The sequence below is a fragment of the Sinocyclocheilus grahami genome, unplaced genomic scaffold (genome assembly GCF_001515645.1).
Source record: "Sinocyclocheilus grahami isolate Dianchi unplaced genomic scaffold, SAMN03320097.WGS_v1.1 scaffold201.1, whole genome shotgun sequence".
Lineage (NCBI taxonomy): Eukaryota > Metazoa > Chordata > Actinopteri > Cypriniformes > Cyprinidae > Sinocyclocheilus > Sinocyclocheilus grahami.
Genome location: NW_015505380.1, coordinates 365,396 through 377,900, shown reverse-complemented (window position 1 = coordinate 377,900; position 12,505 = coordinate 365,396). Strand labels below are relative to the sequence as shown.

Genomic DNA, 12,505 nt, shown 5'->3' with positions numbered 1-12,505 from the left:
AAAATTCCGTCATTTTTTAATTTATTCAGTTGCAATTGCAAAAGTTGCACACAAAAAAATACAAAATAAAAAATTAAATAAAAAAAAAACAGTATTTGGCATCAGTGATTGACGGGAATTTCCAAAGATGCCCACTTGTTTGGGCATCTTGACTCCACTATGTGACCATCTATATTTTAACTCTTTTTATATTGATATGATATTTTGTATTTTAGGCCTTTTAATAATGTCTACGATTTTGTTCTATGCTGCAACATAGAAATTCCATCACAATGTGTGATTCTACATTAATTCAACATTAGTTTTTAATTATGAAATATGATGCATTTCTATATTGATTAATTGGAATTAATCAGAATGTCGAGGAATTAAGTGTCCAGAAAATTGAATGATGGCACTTCATAATCTGCACCTGATTTTATTTAAATGAAAGATTCAACGTCCTCTGAATTTTAAAATGACCAAACATGAACTATTGTTGTTGATTCTCTGTTTGTTGGAAGCTAAACGTGTAATCGCATGCTCTTGGAAAAAAAGAAGAAAGTCCTGGCGTGCCTCAGTGGATAAAGGGGATGACTTCATGCCTTGCCTTAGAAAAGATGACCTATTTTTTATTACCTTCATGTATTCTGATCCATCTGGAAAGTTTGTACAACACAGTTTGTTGTAAGATAATATGCTAACTGAAGCTCAAAATGTCCATTCATTTGTAGTTAATATTGCTAAAAACTAAAATGAACACATATCAATATCGATTGTAAAGTTACATTAAACAATTTAGCAGAGACAGATATTCACATGGATTTATTGTACAGGGAGGGACGGAGCTAGAGCAGACAGCAACACAAAAATAATATGAGTAACAGGCTCACAGCCTAATAATTCAATAGTGTATTAGACTTTTTCAACAAATAGCCTATATTGTACTAATTTAGACATTTAGGCACTTTAGAAATTGTGTTGTAATGCACTACCAGTCAAAAGGTTTTGAACAGTAAGATTTTAAATGTTTTTTAAAGAAGTCTCTTCTGCTCACCGAGCCTGCATTTATTTGATCCGAAATACAACAAAAACATTTTTTGTGAAATATTTTTATTAAAATATAATTTATTCCAAAAGCTGTATTTTCAGCATCGTTACTCCAGTCTTCAGTGTCACGTGATCTTCAGAAATCATTCTATTATTCTGATTTGCTGCTCAAGAAACATTATTATTACGTTATTATTACTATGTTGAAAACAGATTAGATTTTTTTCCAGGTTTCTTTGATGAATAGAAAGTTCAGAAGAACAGCTTTAATCTGAAATAGAAATCTTTTGTTACGTTATAAATGTCTTTATCATCACTATTGATCAATTTAAAGCATCCTTGCAAAATAATAGTAATCATTTCAATAATCCCCCTATAGACCTTTTTTATGTGATGGTCATACAAATAACAGGGTTGTCTGTCTGGTTTCAGAAATGGTCTATATACAGGAAATAAGGGCTAAAATTGCACCTTTTGGGGTACAACAGCTCGTCACTGGAACAGGACCCTTAAAAGGACATATTTGTTCCTTTTTTACCCCTAATAGGTAGGCCTACAAATTAATACCTTAAGGGTACGAATTACTAGGCCTAGTCTTAAGGTACTAATATGTACGGTGTACTACGGTGTCATGCTGTTGTACCCCAAAAGGTACAATTTTGGCCTCTTTTTTTCTGTGTGGCCTGGATGAGTGTGAGATGTCCCGGCCTGAAATTGTGTCCCAGTCCGGCCCTGCCACCCCGTCATGTGCTGGTCCACCCTGTGATCTTGATATTTCACAATAATAATTTAAATAATAATTCAATCATGTCTATATAATCCAGTGTGTTCAATAGCTAGGTGTGGGGGCAATAACATGCAAACAAACAACTGCATCCAAATATCACAGTTTTCTCCAAATAAGAAAAAATACACGTGTGAATTGTACGAGTTTCTTTAAAAACACATACACATGTTAACATAATTATTTTTTTTATATATTTATAATTACATAAAAAATAGTCAGAAAAATGATCTTGCTTTCCCTTTTAATGAAGTTCATTTTTCTGGCCCAACTGACAGATCTTTTTCTTGTTTTAAGCATAATCTCACTTAATTTTTTTTATAATTTTCACTATGCAACTTAAGTCTTTTGCTTCTCAAGTAAATGTACAGTATCTTAATTTCAGATATTTGTACTGTAAAGCCTGACAAAACATACTTTTTTGCTTTGTATTTAAAATCCGTGTTCCACAAATGAAAGTAATTGCACAAGGTCAAGCAAATGATGACAGAATTGTGATTTTTGGCTGAACTTGAACTCCACTAAAGACACGAGAGGACGACAGAAAGATTCAAACCAGTGCTGCTTTTTATCATTCAGAAAGTCCATTTGCAGAGTCGATCAGCACAATTAGATTGCACAGGCTTTTTTTGTGCACACATATTAAAAGCACGCCTGAGACATTTTGATAAATTGAAAGCATTAAGTGGTTTTCAGCCCTCAGAGATTTTCATTACGATCAAGAGAAACGTCCTGAGGTTAGACAGAGAGAAACGCACAGACTCTGACTGGAGGACTGGGAGCAGACGAGCCTCACGAACATCATACAGTGATGAATGCTGCTGCTGGGAAGCTGATAGAGACACAATCTGTGATCTCTTCTGGAGAAAACACTAGATTGTGATTTTGATGAAGTGACTGTCAGAAGCACTCGGTGTGTGTGAGAGTTGTTCATCACGCACGCACTCACTCACACTCACTCACACTCACTCACGCACGCACGCACGCACGCACGCACGCACTCACTCACTCACACACACACGATGTTTGCTTTTCCAGAAGATTATTCATCTCAGAAATGCAATCGAGCATTATGATGGTGACATTATGTAATCGAGTCAAAGCAGCGACTTACAGGTTAGTTCAGTCTGCAGGTAGAAGCTTATCAGGGTGCATGCAATTAAATCAACCGTCCCTCAAATAAATCCCTCAAAAGACATTTATCAGGATCTGGTGCTGCAATACGACATGCCGCTCTATTGGAACGGAAGGTTTTGTCCGGATGAAAGCGCTTGAACTCGTCACAGGAAAGTTGCACACGGTGGCACTTTCTGTGCGGTTAAAACCACAGAGAAAGCATGAGGCGCAAACTATTTATTTGCACACTGAAGCTCTGAGGAACTGTCAGTCTGCTTGAGCTGCATGCTGCTGCGGTCGGTTTTTGCTGAGGTAAGAAATAATACAATGAAAACAGAAAAACACTCCTATCTCAAACTGCATCTTAACGAGGTTTTTACCAGCTCTCTAATAAAACAACGCAACATCTTTCCAGAAGCACGAGGCATTATGAAGCATGTGAAATCATCTCCATCTCACGTCGACATCCATCTGAGATGCTTGCATGCTTCTAGACCAGTTCTGCATATTTCCACCAAAGAGAAAGCGGTTCTGGCCTGGAAATTGGTCTCTGGGAACCAGTCATCTCAGAAGTTTTATTCATAAATATCATATGCTTTCCACCAAAGAAAAAGCGCTTTTAGGTCGGAAAATTGGCTCCACATTAAAACCTGCTGGTCTCTGCACCAGTAATTTCACTGTTTTTAGTCTTAAATACATAAAATAAAAATTATTTTTTTTACTTTAATATATTTAAATAATGTTTAAATTGCATTTACATTACATTTATGCATTTAGCAAAGTTATGCAGTTATCCAACTGCATTCCAGTTTTTAGTAAATTCATGCATTTCCTGGAAATGCATGTCTGATTATATTGAAGTCAATGAATTAATTTAGTGATGTTGCATGCTCAAAATCAAGATTGAAACTCAAAGCAAGGCGTGCATGTTTATTTGTGGGTTGGGTCAGCTCTCAAACTCCATCTTAACATGATCTTTATCAGCTCTCTAACAAAACAACACAGCATCTTTCCAGCAGAACGACCTGTTATGAAGCATCTGAAATCTGAACGACCTGTTATGAAGCATCTGAAATCTCCATCTGACTTTGAAGCCCATCTGAGACGTTTGCATGGATCTGGGCTGTGTTTCTCAAAAGCATTGTAAGCCTACACTCTTAAAAATAGAGGTGCTTGAAAGGTTCTTCACAGCGATGCCATAGAAGAACCATTTTTGGTTCCACAAAGAAGCATTCAGTCAAAGAAGCATCTCTTTCTTGCCTTTTTATAATCGGAAGAACCTTCTTTCGCCACAAAGAAGCTTTTGTGAAACAGAAAGGTTCTTCAGATGTTAAAGGTTCTTTATGGAACCATTTAGACAACAAAGGTTCTTCTGTGGCATCGTGAAGCACCTTTATTTTTAAGAATGTAAGATGATCGTAGCTCCATTAGTCTCAATGGGTCTACAATGTACTTAAGCTTACGATGCTTTTGGGAAACACAGCCCTGGAGCCGTTTCCACCAAAGAATGTGGTTCTGGGTCAGAAAGTTTGCTCCACACTAAAATCTGAAACACACTAAACCAGTAGTTTTAGTCATAAATACAAATACTTTTACTAGTCATATTTTTAAATAATGTTTAAATTGCATTATTATGCATTATTTAGCAAATGTATGCATTTTTCCAACTGCGTTCCAGTTTTTTAATCAGTTCATGCATTTCCAGGCAACACTCGTCTGATTATATCTACGAATTAAATTGCATGCTCAAAAACCTGGATTTAAACTCCTAAATCAAGACTGTGATGTGCATGTTTATTTGTGGGTTGATTATGAGCTGGGTCAGCTCTCAAACTCCATCTTAACATGATTTTGATCAACTCTCTAATAAAACAACACAGCATCTTTCCAGCAGAATGACCTGTTATGAAGCATCTGATATCATCTCCATCTCACTTTGATGCCCATCCGAGACGTTTGCATGGATCGGACCGGTTTCAACCAAAGAATGTGGTTCTGGGTCAGAAAACCGGCTCCACACTAAAACCAGTAGTTTTAAACATAAAATACAAATATTTTTGCTCGTCGTATTTTTAAATAATGTTTATTACATTTATGCATTTCCAGGGAATGCTCGTCTGATTATATCTTGCATGCTCAAAACCTGGATTTAAACTCCTACATCAAGCCTGTGATATGATGTGCATGTGTGTTTGGTTATGAAAGTCAGTCAGACTGTTTCTGAGAGAGTTTCGGTGCAAACGACCGTCTTTAATGATCCTCAGAGACAGACTCTCTTCGCCTGCGGCTCCGTCAGAGTCTCAGACGAGTCTACAGATCGTTTCTCCACCACCTGTGAAGCTTCTCCTCCGTTCCTCTCGTCCCACAAGCCGTTCTCCGGAGGCTGGTAGCCCGGTTCCAGCGGGTCCAGCGGGTCTTTGGAGAGCAGGATGCTGATGGAGGGAAGCGTCCGGTGGACGGTCACCTCCGAATCGCCTCCTTCTTGGCTCTCCCAGACCTCTCGCAGACCCTTGTACTGCAGCTTGGTCATCTGATGGAGGCCGCCAAGCTTTCTTTTCATGATCTCGGCGCACGTGATGGTTTTGGTCACGGCCCGTCCGGACCCGGTGAACACGACCTGTCTCAGTCCGGTTTGACCGGCATTCTGGGTGTCGTTCTGCATGCGTGCCATGGCGAAACCCATGAGATTGCGAATCTTGCTGCCCTCCTTCACCCTCATTTTCAGCACACCTGCCGGCAGGCTAGGGAACGGACACGTGCTTTCCTCTTCGATCCGACACACTTTCTTAAACCCGCCTGCGTGAGTCTGTTTAAGCAAAGGCGACGAGGCGGAGACGTTTGCAGTCTGACCCGGAACGGACAGACGGGCGTCCGGATCGATGCTGAGCTCCATGGTAGTGATTTTAAATCATCTTAAACGCTCAAATTGCATGCAATTCCACCGAAATCATCTGTGATTAGTGTCCTGCGAGTGAAACACTCTTTAACCAGAAGAACATGGAAACATAACTCATGACTTGGATTTATAAACAGTTAAAATGAACTGAAAAAGTCTTGCTTGACATGCATGTGAATTACCCTCGTGTCCTTTTACAAGCAGCATCCAATCGGCCTGGTAAACTTTTTTCTCCTAGATTTGAACTTCTGGAAATTAAGTGGCAATTCCTCCGAGGTGTTTTGGGCGCACTTACTTCTGCGGGACGATCCAGTTAAAGATCCAGCTCTTGTCTTGGGTTCCTCCGTTCTCTCCTGTTGTCCTTTGCACTTTGCGGATGTAGTCTTTGGAGTGCATCTTCCTCTCTTTTGCTGTCCTTTTCTGTTTCTTGTCTTCATTCACGTGCCGGCGGAGCTGGAATCTGTCTGTTTCTCGCCCGGCACTCGTGCTGCCTCCTAAATGCTGGTGAGGGGAGATGAACGAGAGAGACAGAGAGGGAGGGAGGGAGAGAGAGAGAAAGAGAGAGAGAGAGAGAGAGAGAGAGAGAGAGAGAGAAAGTCAGCCTTCTTAAAGCAACAGTAACCTCAAATCCCAAATGAACAGTATTATTAAACAAACACTTCTATAGGGGGCCTTTTAACAAGGAAAATACTTTATTCTGTTGAAAATGGGAAAATGTACTGTGTTAAACCACAAATGTCTCTCCTCCTGAAAGACATCCACTGATGTACACTTATTTAATCTTCAATTTAGTTTCGGATCTAAATTTTATCTATTGACATGACTAACAAGATAGAAAAGGTTCATGCTTATTTTAACAAATAAAATATATGTAAAAAGTTGGTTATATTCATATATATATATATAGAGAGAGAGAGAAATAACATGCAACAATAACAAATAAAAATAAAAATATATTTATATTAAATAGAAAATGTATTCAAACCATGCATGTGTGTGTGTGTTGGACTATTCTTGGGACAATTCTTTTTATATAGAAAATATACTTTTAATAGAAAAATATATTAAATCATATGTGTGTGTGTGTGTGTGTGTGTGTATTTTCTATGAAAAGTGTTCGTGTTCTAAAAACAGTTTAAAACTAAAAATACACACTCTCTCTCTCTCACACACACACACAATTTAAATCTATTTTCTATTAAATCTACATTAATTTCTATTCTTGTGCATGTTATTTCTCTCTCTCTACACACACACACACACACACACACACACACATATATATATATATGCTTTTAATACATTCATATTTTAATCTAAATGTCCCATTACTTTGTGCACATTATTTCTAAATAAATTGTTGGAAACTTGTCAATTGTAAATAAATACACACACACACACACACACACACACACACACACACCTATATATATATATATGTATATGTATATACTTTTAATATTATTATGTACATCAATTTGTTTAAACTTGTTCCAGCATGATCTCATACTATATATATACATACATACATATACATTAATCATGCTATATTGAAAGACCCAACATCTTTTAATATAAAATGATACCCATGATAAACTCTGCAGATGGTCCTGTAGCTTTAAAAACTAAGCCAGCAGCTCTAAAGCACCTTTGCTGATCCGTTTAAAGGACGTCCGGTGCGGGAGCTGGAGGAACGCTGACAATTAAAGCACAGTTCTGGAACACGGAGCCACTCGGGCTCAGAAAGACGTATTTCCAGCAGGTGAATGAAGGTGTGAATGAAATTAGCTGGATTCTAATTGAAAACAGCCTTCACAGGGCAGATGAAAGTCAGACTGCTGAATGTGCTGCGGTTGGCCTTTAGCCCTCGACATGCATTTGGCTCTTACCATCTGCATAATGTGATGTTAATGGTCTTTATACAGGAGGAATTCTGGGACGGCCGTTCATAGACGTCTCTTGACTCGAGGATAAAATGTAAAATGGATTTTTATCACCTGCGCACACATGAGTGATTTGGCAACATCTATCCTTTTCTTCCCTTTTATACCACCATTTAATCCGTATTTAATTAACCTATGATCTTAAATGAGCTTAACTTGATTTTTCACGTCTGTGTTTTTCATTTTTCATTCTGGTGTAAAGCACTTTGACTCACTACTGTCCATGACATGTTGTTTACATGTGCATTTATGTACTCCAAACATTCATACATTTTGCAGGCGCTTTTATCCAAAGCGACTTGCATTCATTTTTATGAGTTAATGCATTCCCTGGGAATCGAACCCATGACCTTGCATGGTGTTGCTAGCGCTGTGATCAACTGTTTGAGTTACAGGAATGCGTGAAAACACTATGAAATATGCTTAATAAAACAAAGTTCTGATTGGATGAGCTTTATATAAACCCTGCAATAAGTTTTATAAATTTGTTTACCAAACTAAAAACTTCAGTGCATGCACAGTGAGCATAATTGTCATTTTCGACTTGATATAAATGAATAAAAAGGGTAATTGCAACTTTATTATCTTATAATTCTGACTTTTTCCTTGCTATTCTGAGTTCACTATATCTCAAAATTTGCAGATTTTTTTCTTCGATTCTGAGAATTTGCGAGGAAAAAAGTCAAAACTGTATATATTTTTTTATTATATGGCAGAAACAAGGTTCCAAAAAAAATCATGCTTTTGTAAGTAGAAATTTTGACTTTAAAATTCGTAATTATGACATACTAAGTCATATGAGATAAAACTAAAATCTAAATTATGATATTAGAAGTCATAATTATGACCAATTACCATCGCTCCGTGGACCACCAAGACACCACGGGACTAAGCTGGAGGGAAGGGATTCTCCGGTGTCTCCCGCCGGCTGCGGCTCTCTCAAGCCCGCAAGTCAGGCTGCCCAGGCTGCCCAGATCCCCCGTTGAGCCCAGGGAGGGCTCCAGATCCCCCGTTGAGCCCAGGGAGGGCTCCAGATCCCCCGTTGAGTCCAGGGAGGGCTCCAGATCCCCCGTTGAGCCCAGGGAGGGCTCCAGATTCCCAGTTGAGCCCAGGGAGTGCTCCAGATCCCCAGTTGAGCCCAGGGAGTGCTCCAGATTCCCAGTTGAGCCCAGGAAGGGCTCCAGATCCCCCGTTAAGCCCAGGGAGTGCTCCAGATCCCCAGTTGAGCCCAGGGAGGGCTCCAGATCCCCCGTTAAGCCCAGGGAGGCCTCCAGATCCCCAGTTGAGCCCAGGGAGGGCTCCAGATCCCCAGTTAAGCCCAGGGAGGGCTCCAGTCCCCTGTCATGGCCCACAGAGGGCCTTGGAGCCCGTAAGCACTCCCAAGAATTTTTTAGGGGGTAGTAGGGCTCCAGTCATAGAGGCAGAGGCGGGGGCTGGGGCCGCGGCCTCTGAAGCTGCTCCGCCATGGCCTCCAGAGTTCCCTACGCCGCCATGGCCTTAGAGTATGCCAGAACCACCATGGCCCCCCGAACTGCCAGATCCGCCATGAGTCCCGGAACGGGTGCCTTCCGTCCGTAACCCTGCTCCTAGAGATCTCCAGCGCCCACCACTTATGTCAGACTTTGTTCTGTGTTTTGTGTGTGTTTTGCTCCCCATGTGCCTTCCATGCCCATATTTGGTCCTTCCCGTTCCTGTCCTTATCTGTTCCAGGTGTCCCCTTTTCGGTTCTATTGATCCCAGGTGTGTCTCGTCATCCCATCGTCATGTCATTTGTATACATAGTGTTCCTTGCTATCAGTTCGGTGTCTGGTACTTAGTATTTCATAATTAGCCTATGAATTTTTATGTCAATTTCTTCTTGGTATATCATAATTGTAACTTTTTATCTTATAATTATGACTTAGTATGTTAATGTCATAATTATGACTTCTTGTCAATTAGTGCCATAATTTTGACATGTAAAGTCATAATCGAGATAAAAAGTTGAAATTATGACATAAGACAATGGCAAGTAATAATTTTGAAGGATATACTAGGTTATATGACATCAAGTTGAATCTATGACATTAAAAGTCAAAATGATGAGATAAAAAGGCAAAAAATTGACTATTTATATCATAATTTAGATTTTTTAAATCCTACAATTATGACTTACTATGTCAATTTCGACTTTTAAAATCAATTTCAATTTAGTAATTTCAAATTGATGTCATAATTATAACTTTTTATCTCGTAAATATGACTTAGCATGTCAATGTCATAATTATGACTTCTTGTCAATTAGTGTCATAATTTTGACATGTAAAGTCATAATCGAGATAAAAAGTTGAAATTATGATATCAAGTCGAAATGATTACTAAATTTAAATAGATTTTAAAAGCTGAAATTGAGAGTGACAATGGCAAGTAATAATTTTGACTTTCAAATCAGAAGTCGAAATTATGATATACTAGGTTATATGACATCAAGTTGAATTTATGACGTTAAGTCAAAATGATGGCAAAATAAAATTACTATTTATATCTTAAGTTAGATTTTTTAATCCTATAATTATGACTTAGTATGTAAATTTGGATTTTTTTTAATCATAATTTTGATTTATGTATATATGCACAATCACAATCATGACTTACCAAAGCATGATTTTTTTTTCTTACATGGCATAATTGGACTTCCATATATAGAAATTATGACAGGATAACGATTCACGTCTACTCATCAACATAACAACGCTTTAGATGAGCTCAGCTTTGCTCACTTTGAACACAGTCACAGTCCTGATGTTCCCCTCAACAATCACGGTTTCCTCTTTCTTACGGCTGCCGTATATTTCCTCTGAAACCAGTGATCCGTGGTATTCAGCGCTGAGTTATTTGGGTTTGTCAGTGCTCTGGTTAGCTATGTGTGCGCTGTCACTTAAGCAGATGATCAGTTGAGACAGCAGAGGTTCGCGGGCCCATCCCAGCGGAGGACAGCGGGACAGAATGAAGGCCCGGCGAATGAGAGACGACAGATCATTCAGCCCGAACCAACGGCCAATTCTCAGGAGGGTTACTCTGAAAAAACACTGGAGTTATTCCATTCAGCTCTTTGATTAATGACACACTGAGAAAATGAGCGTTTTTGGTCTTGTTTCCAGCATTAAAACAAGATTCAAACCAGGGGCAGAAACTTTAGCGCATGCATAATTGTCATTTTTGACTTGATATCAAGGAATAAAAAAAGCTAACTGCAACATTACTATCTCACAATTCTGACTTTTTATATATATCTTGCAATTTGTAGTTTGTTTCTTGCAATTATGAGAAGAGAAGTATGAATTGTGAACAACAAACTCACAACTGCAAGGGAAAAAATCTGAACTGTAAAATAAAAAGTCACAATTACCTTTTTTTATTTTTTTTTAGTTTGTGGCAGAAATAAGCTTCCAAAAAAATCATGCTTTGGTAAGTCGAAATTTTTATTTTAAAAGTCACAATTGTGACATAATTAATAAATTATGACATAATTAATTGATAACGACAAAGTCATGAGATAAAAAAATAAATCTAAATTATATATAAAATGCATAAAATATCATTATTATGAGATAAAGTCAATGACGAGATAAAAAGTTGAATTTAGGAGATAAAAAGGAAAACTTTTTAATGTCAATTTTGCCTTTTAAAGTAAAAAAATTTAATTTAGTATGTCATAATTCTGACTTAGTATAATATGTTATATTTTCGACTTTTTATCTAATAATTCTGACTTTGTATGTCAATTAGTGTGTCGGAATTTTGACATTAAAATTCATAATTATGACTTACTAAAACATGTTCTTTTCCTCACGTGGCATAAATGGGCTTCCAAGAAAGAAAAAAAAAACATGCATCATTTAAAAATGAAATCAGCATTTTTGATCTCATTTCCAGTAATCCTTCTTGAAACAAGATTCAAACCAGGGTCAGAAATTAACATTTCCATTAAGTGGCAATATTTGCCCCTTGCAATTGATTTCCGGGGGTATTTTCCAGATCATTGTTTATAATGACCTTATTAAATGTGTTGTCTTTGATGCCAAATAAATTTAACCAATTACTTTTACTAATACTAATAACTATACAAAATTATACATAAATTATATATTTAAAAACAGGAACTCATTACAGAGTATGACTGCAATATTATGGCAAAAACCATTATTGTTGATTATTGCTCGTGATATTGTAATAATGATTATTAATGTAATTTAATAGAATACATATGTGTGAAACATTTTTGTGTTTGGGGAAACATCACATCATATTGAGTCCATGACATTAGTTTAGTCTAGTGCAAGTTATGCTAAACAATCTGTTATAATCACTGAATCTACAAAATTGTATATGCACTTTGTTGTTTATGATGAGAGAATTCACTAATGTGCAGAATTCAGTCTGAACAGCCATTGCGTTCATAATCTCAACAGAACTGGTTAAAAGGCTCAATGATGCAAAAACTCGCATAAAAAGCAATCTGATGCAACAGGCAAAGATCGAAGTGACACTTATTTTCACATTTCATTTTAATCGTGACAGCTGTAAATGATTTAGTTTAATTGTGCAGGGCCTTCATCTTGAATTTGTGAGGCATTTTTGATCATTTTGGTGCCACAAGCTCCCATTAATTTCTGACTCTGATTTAAACTCATCAGACTTTTTATGCCCGTCGGCCTCTTCATCTTTAACAGGCTGGACGTTCACGACACGACAGCC

General features: G+C 37.7%; 1 protein-coding gene across 5 annotated transcripts in view; it reads right to left on the bottom strand.

The window, feature by feature from the left end:
• Positions 1 to 4,632: 4,632 nt before the first annotated feature.
• LOC107595396 (ribonuclease P protein subunit p25-like) overlaps positions 4,633 to 12,505 on the bottom strand; it is a 26,898-nt gene continuing 19,025 nt past the window's right edge. For 2 of the 5 annotated variants that reach the window (XM_016285780.1, XM_016285779.1), the window contains one exon: positions 4,633 to 6,326. In XM_016285780.1, coding sequence (XP_016141266.1) covers positions 5,190 to 5,822 — 633 coding nt within the window. In that variant the 5' untranslated portion in view covers positions 5,823 to 6,326 and the 3' untranslated portion in view covers positions 4,633 to 5,189. The remainder of the gene's footprint in view (positions 6,327 to 12,505) is intronic. The other 3 variants (XM_016285781.1, XM_016285782.1, XM_016285783.1) reach the window with 3 other exon arrangements.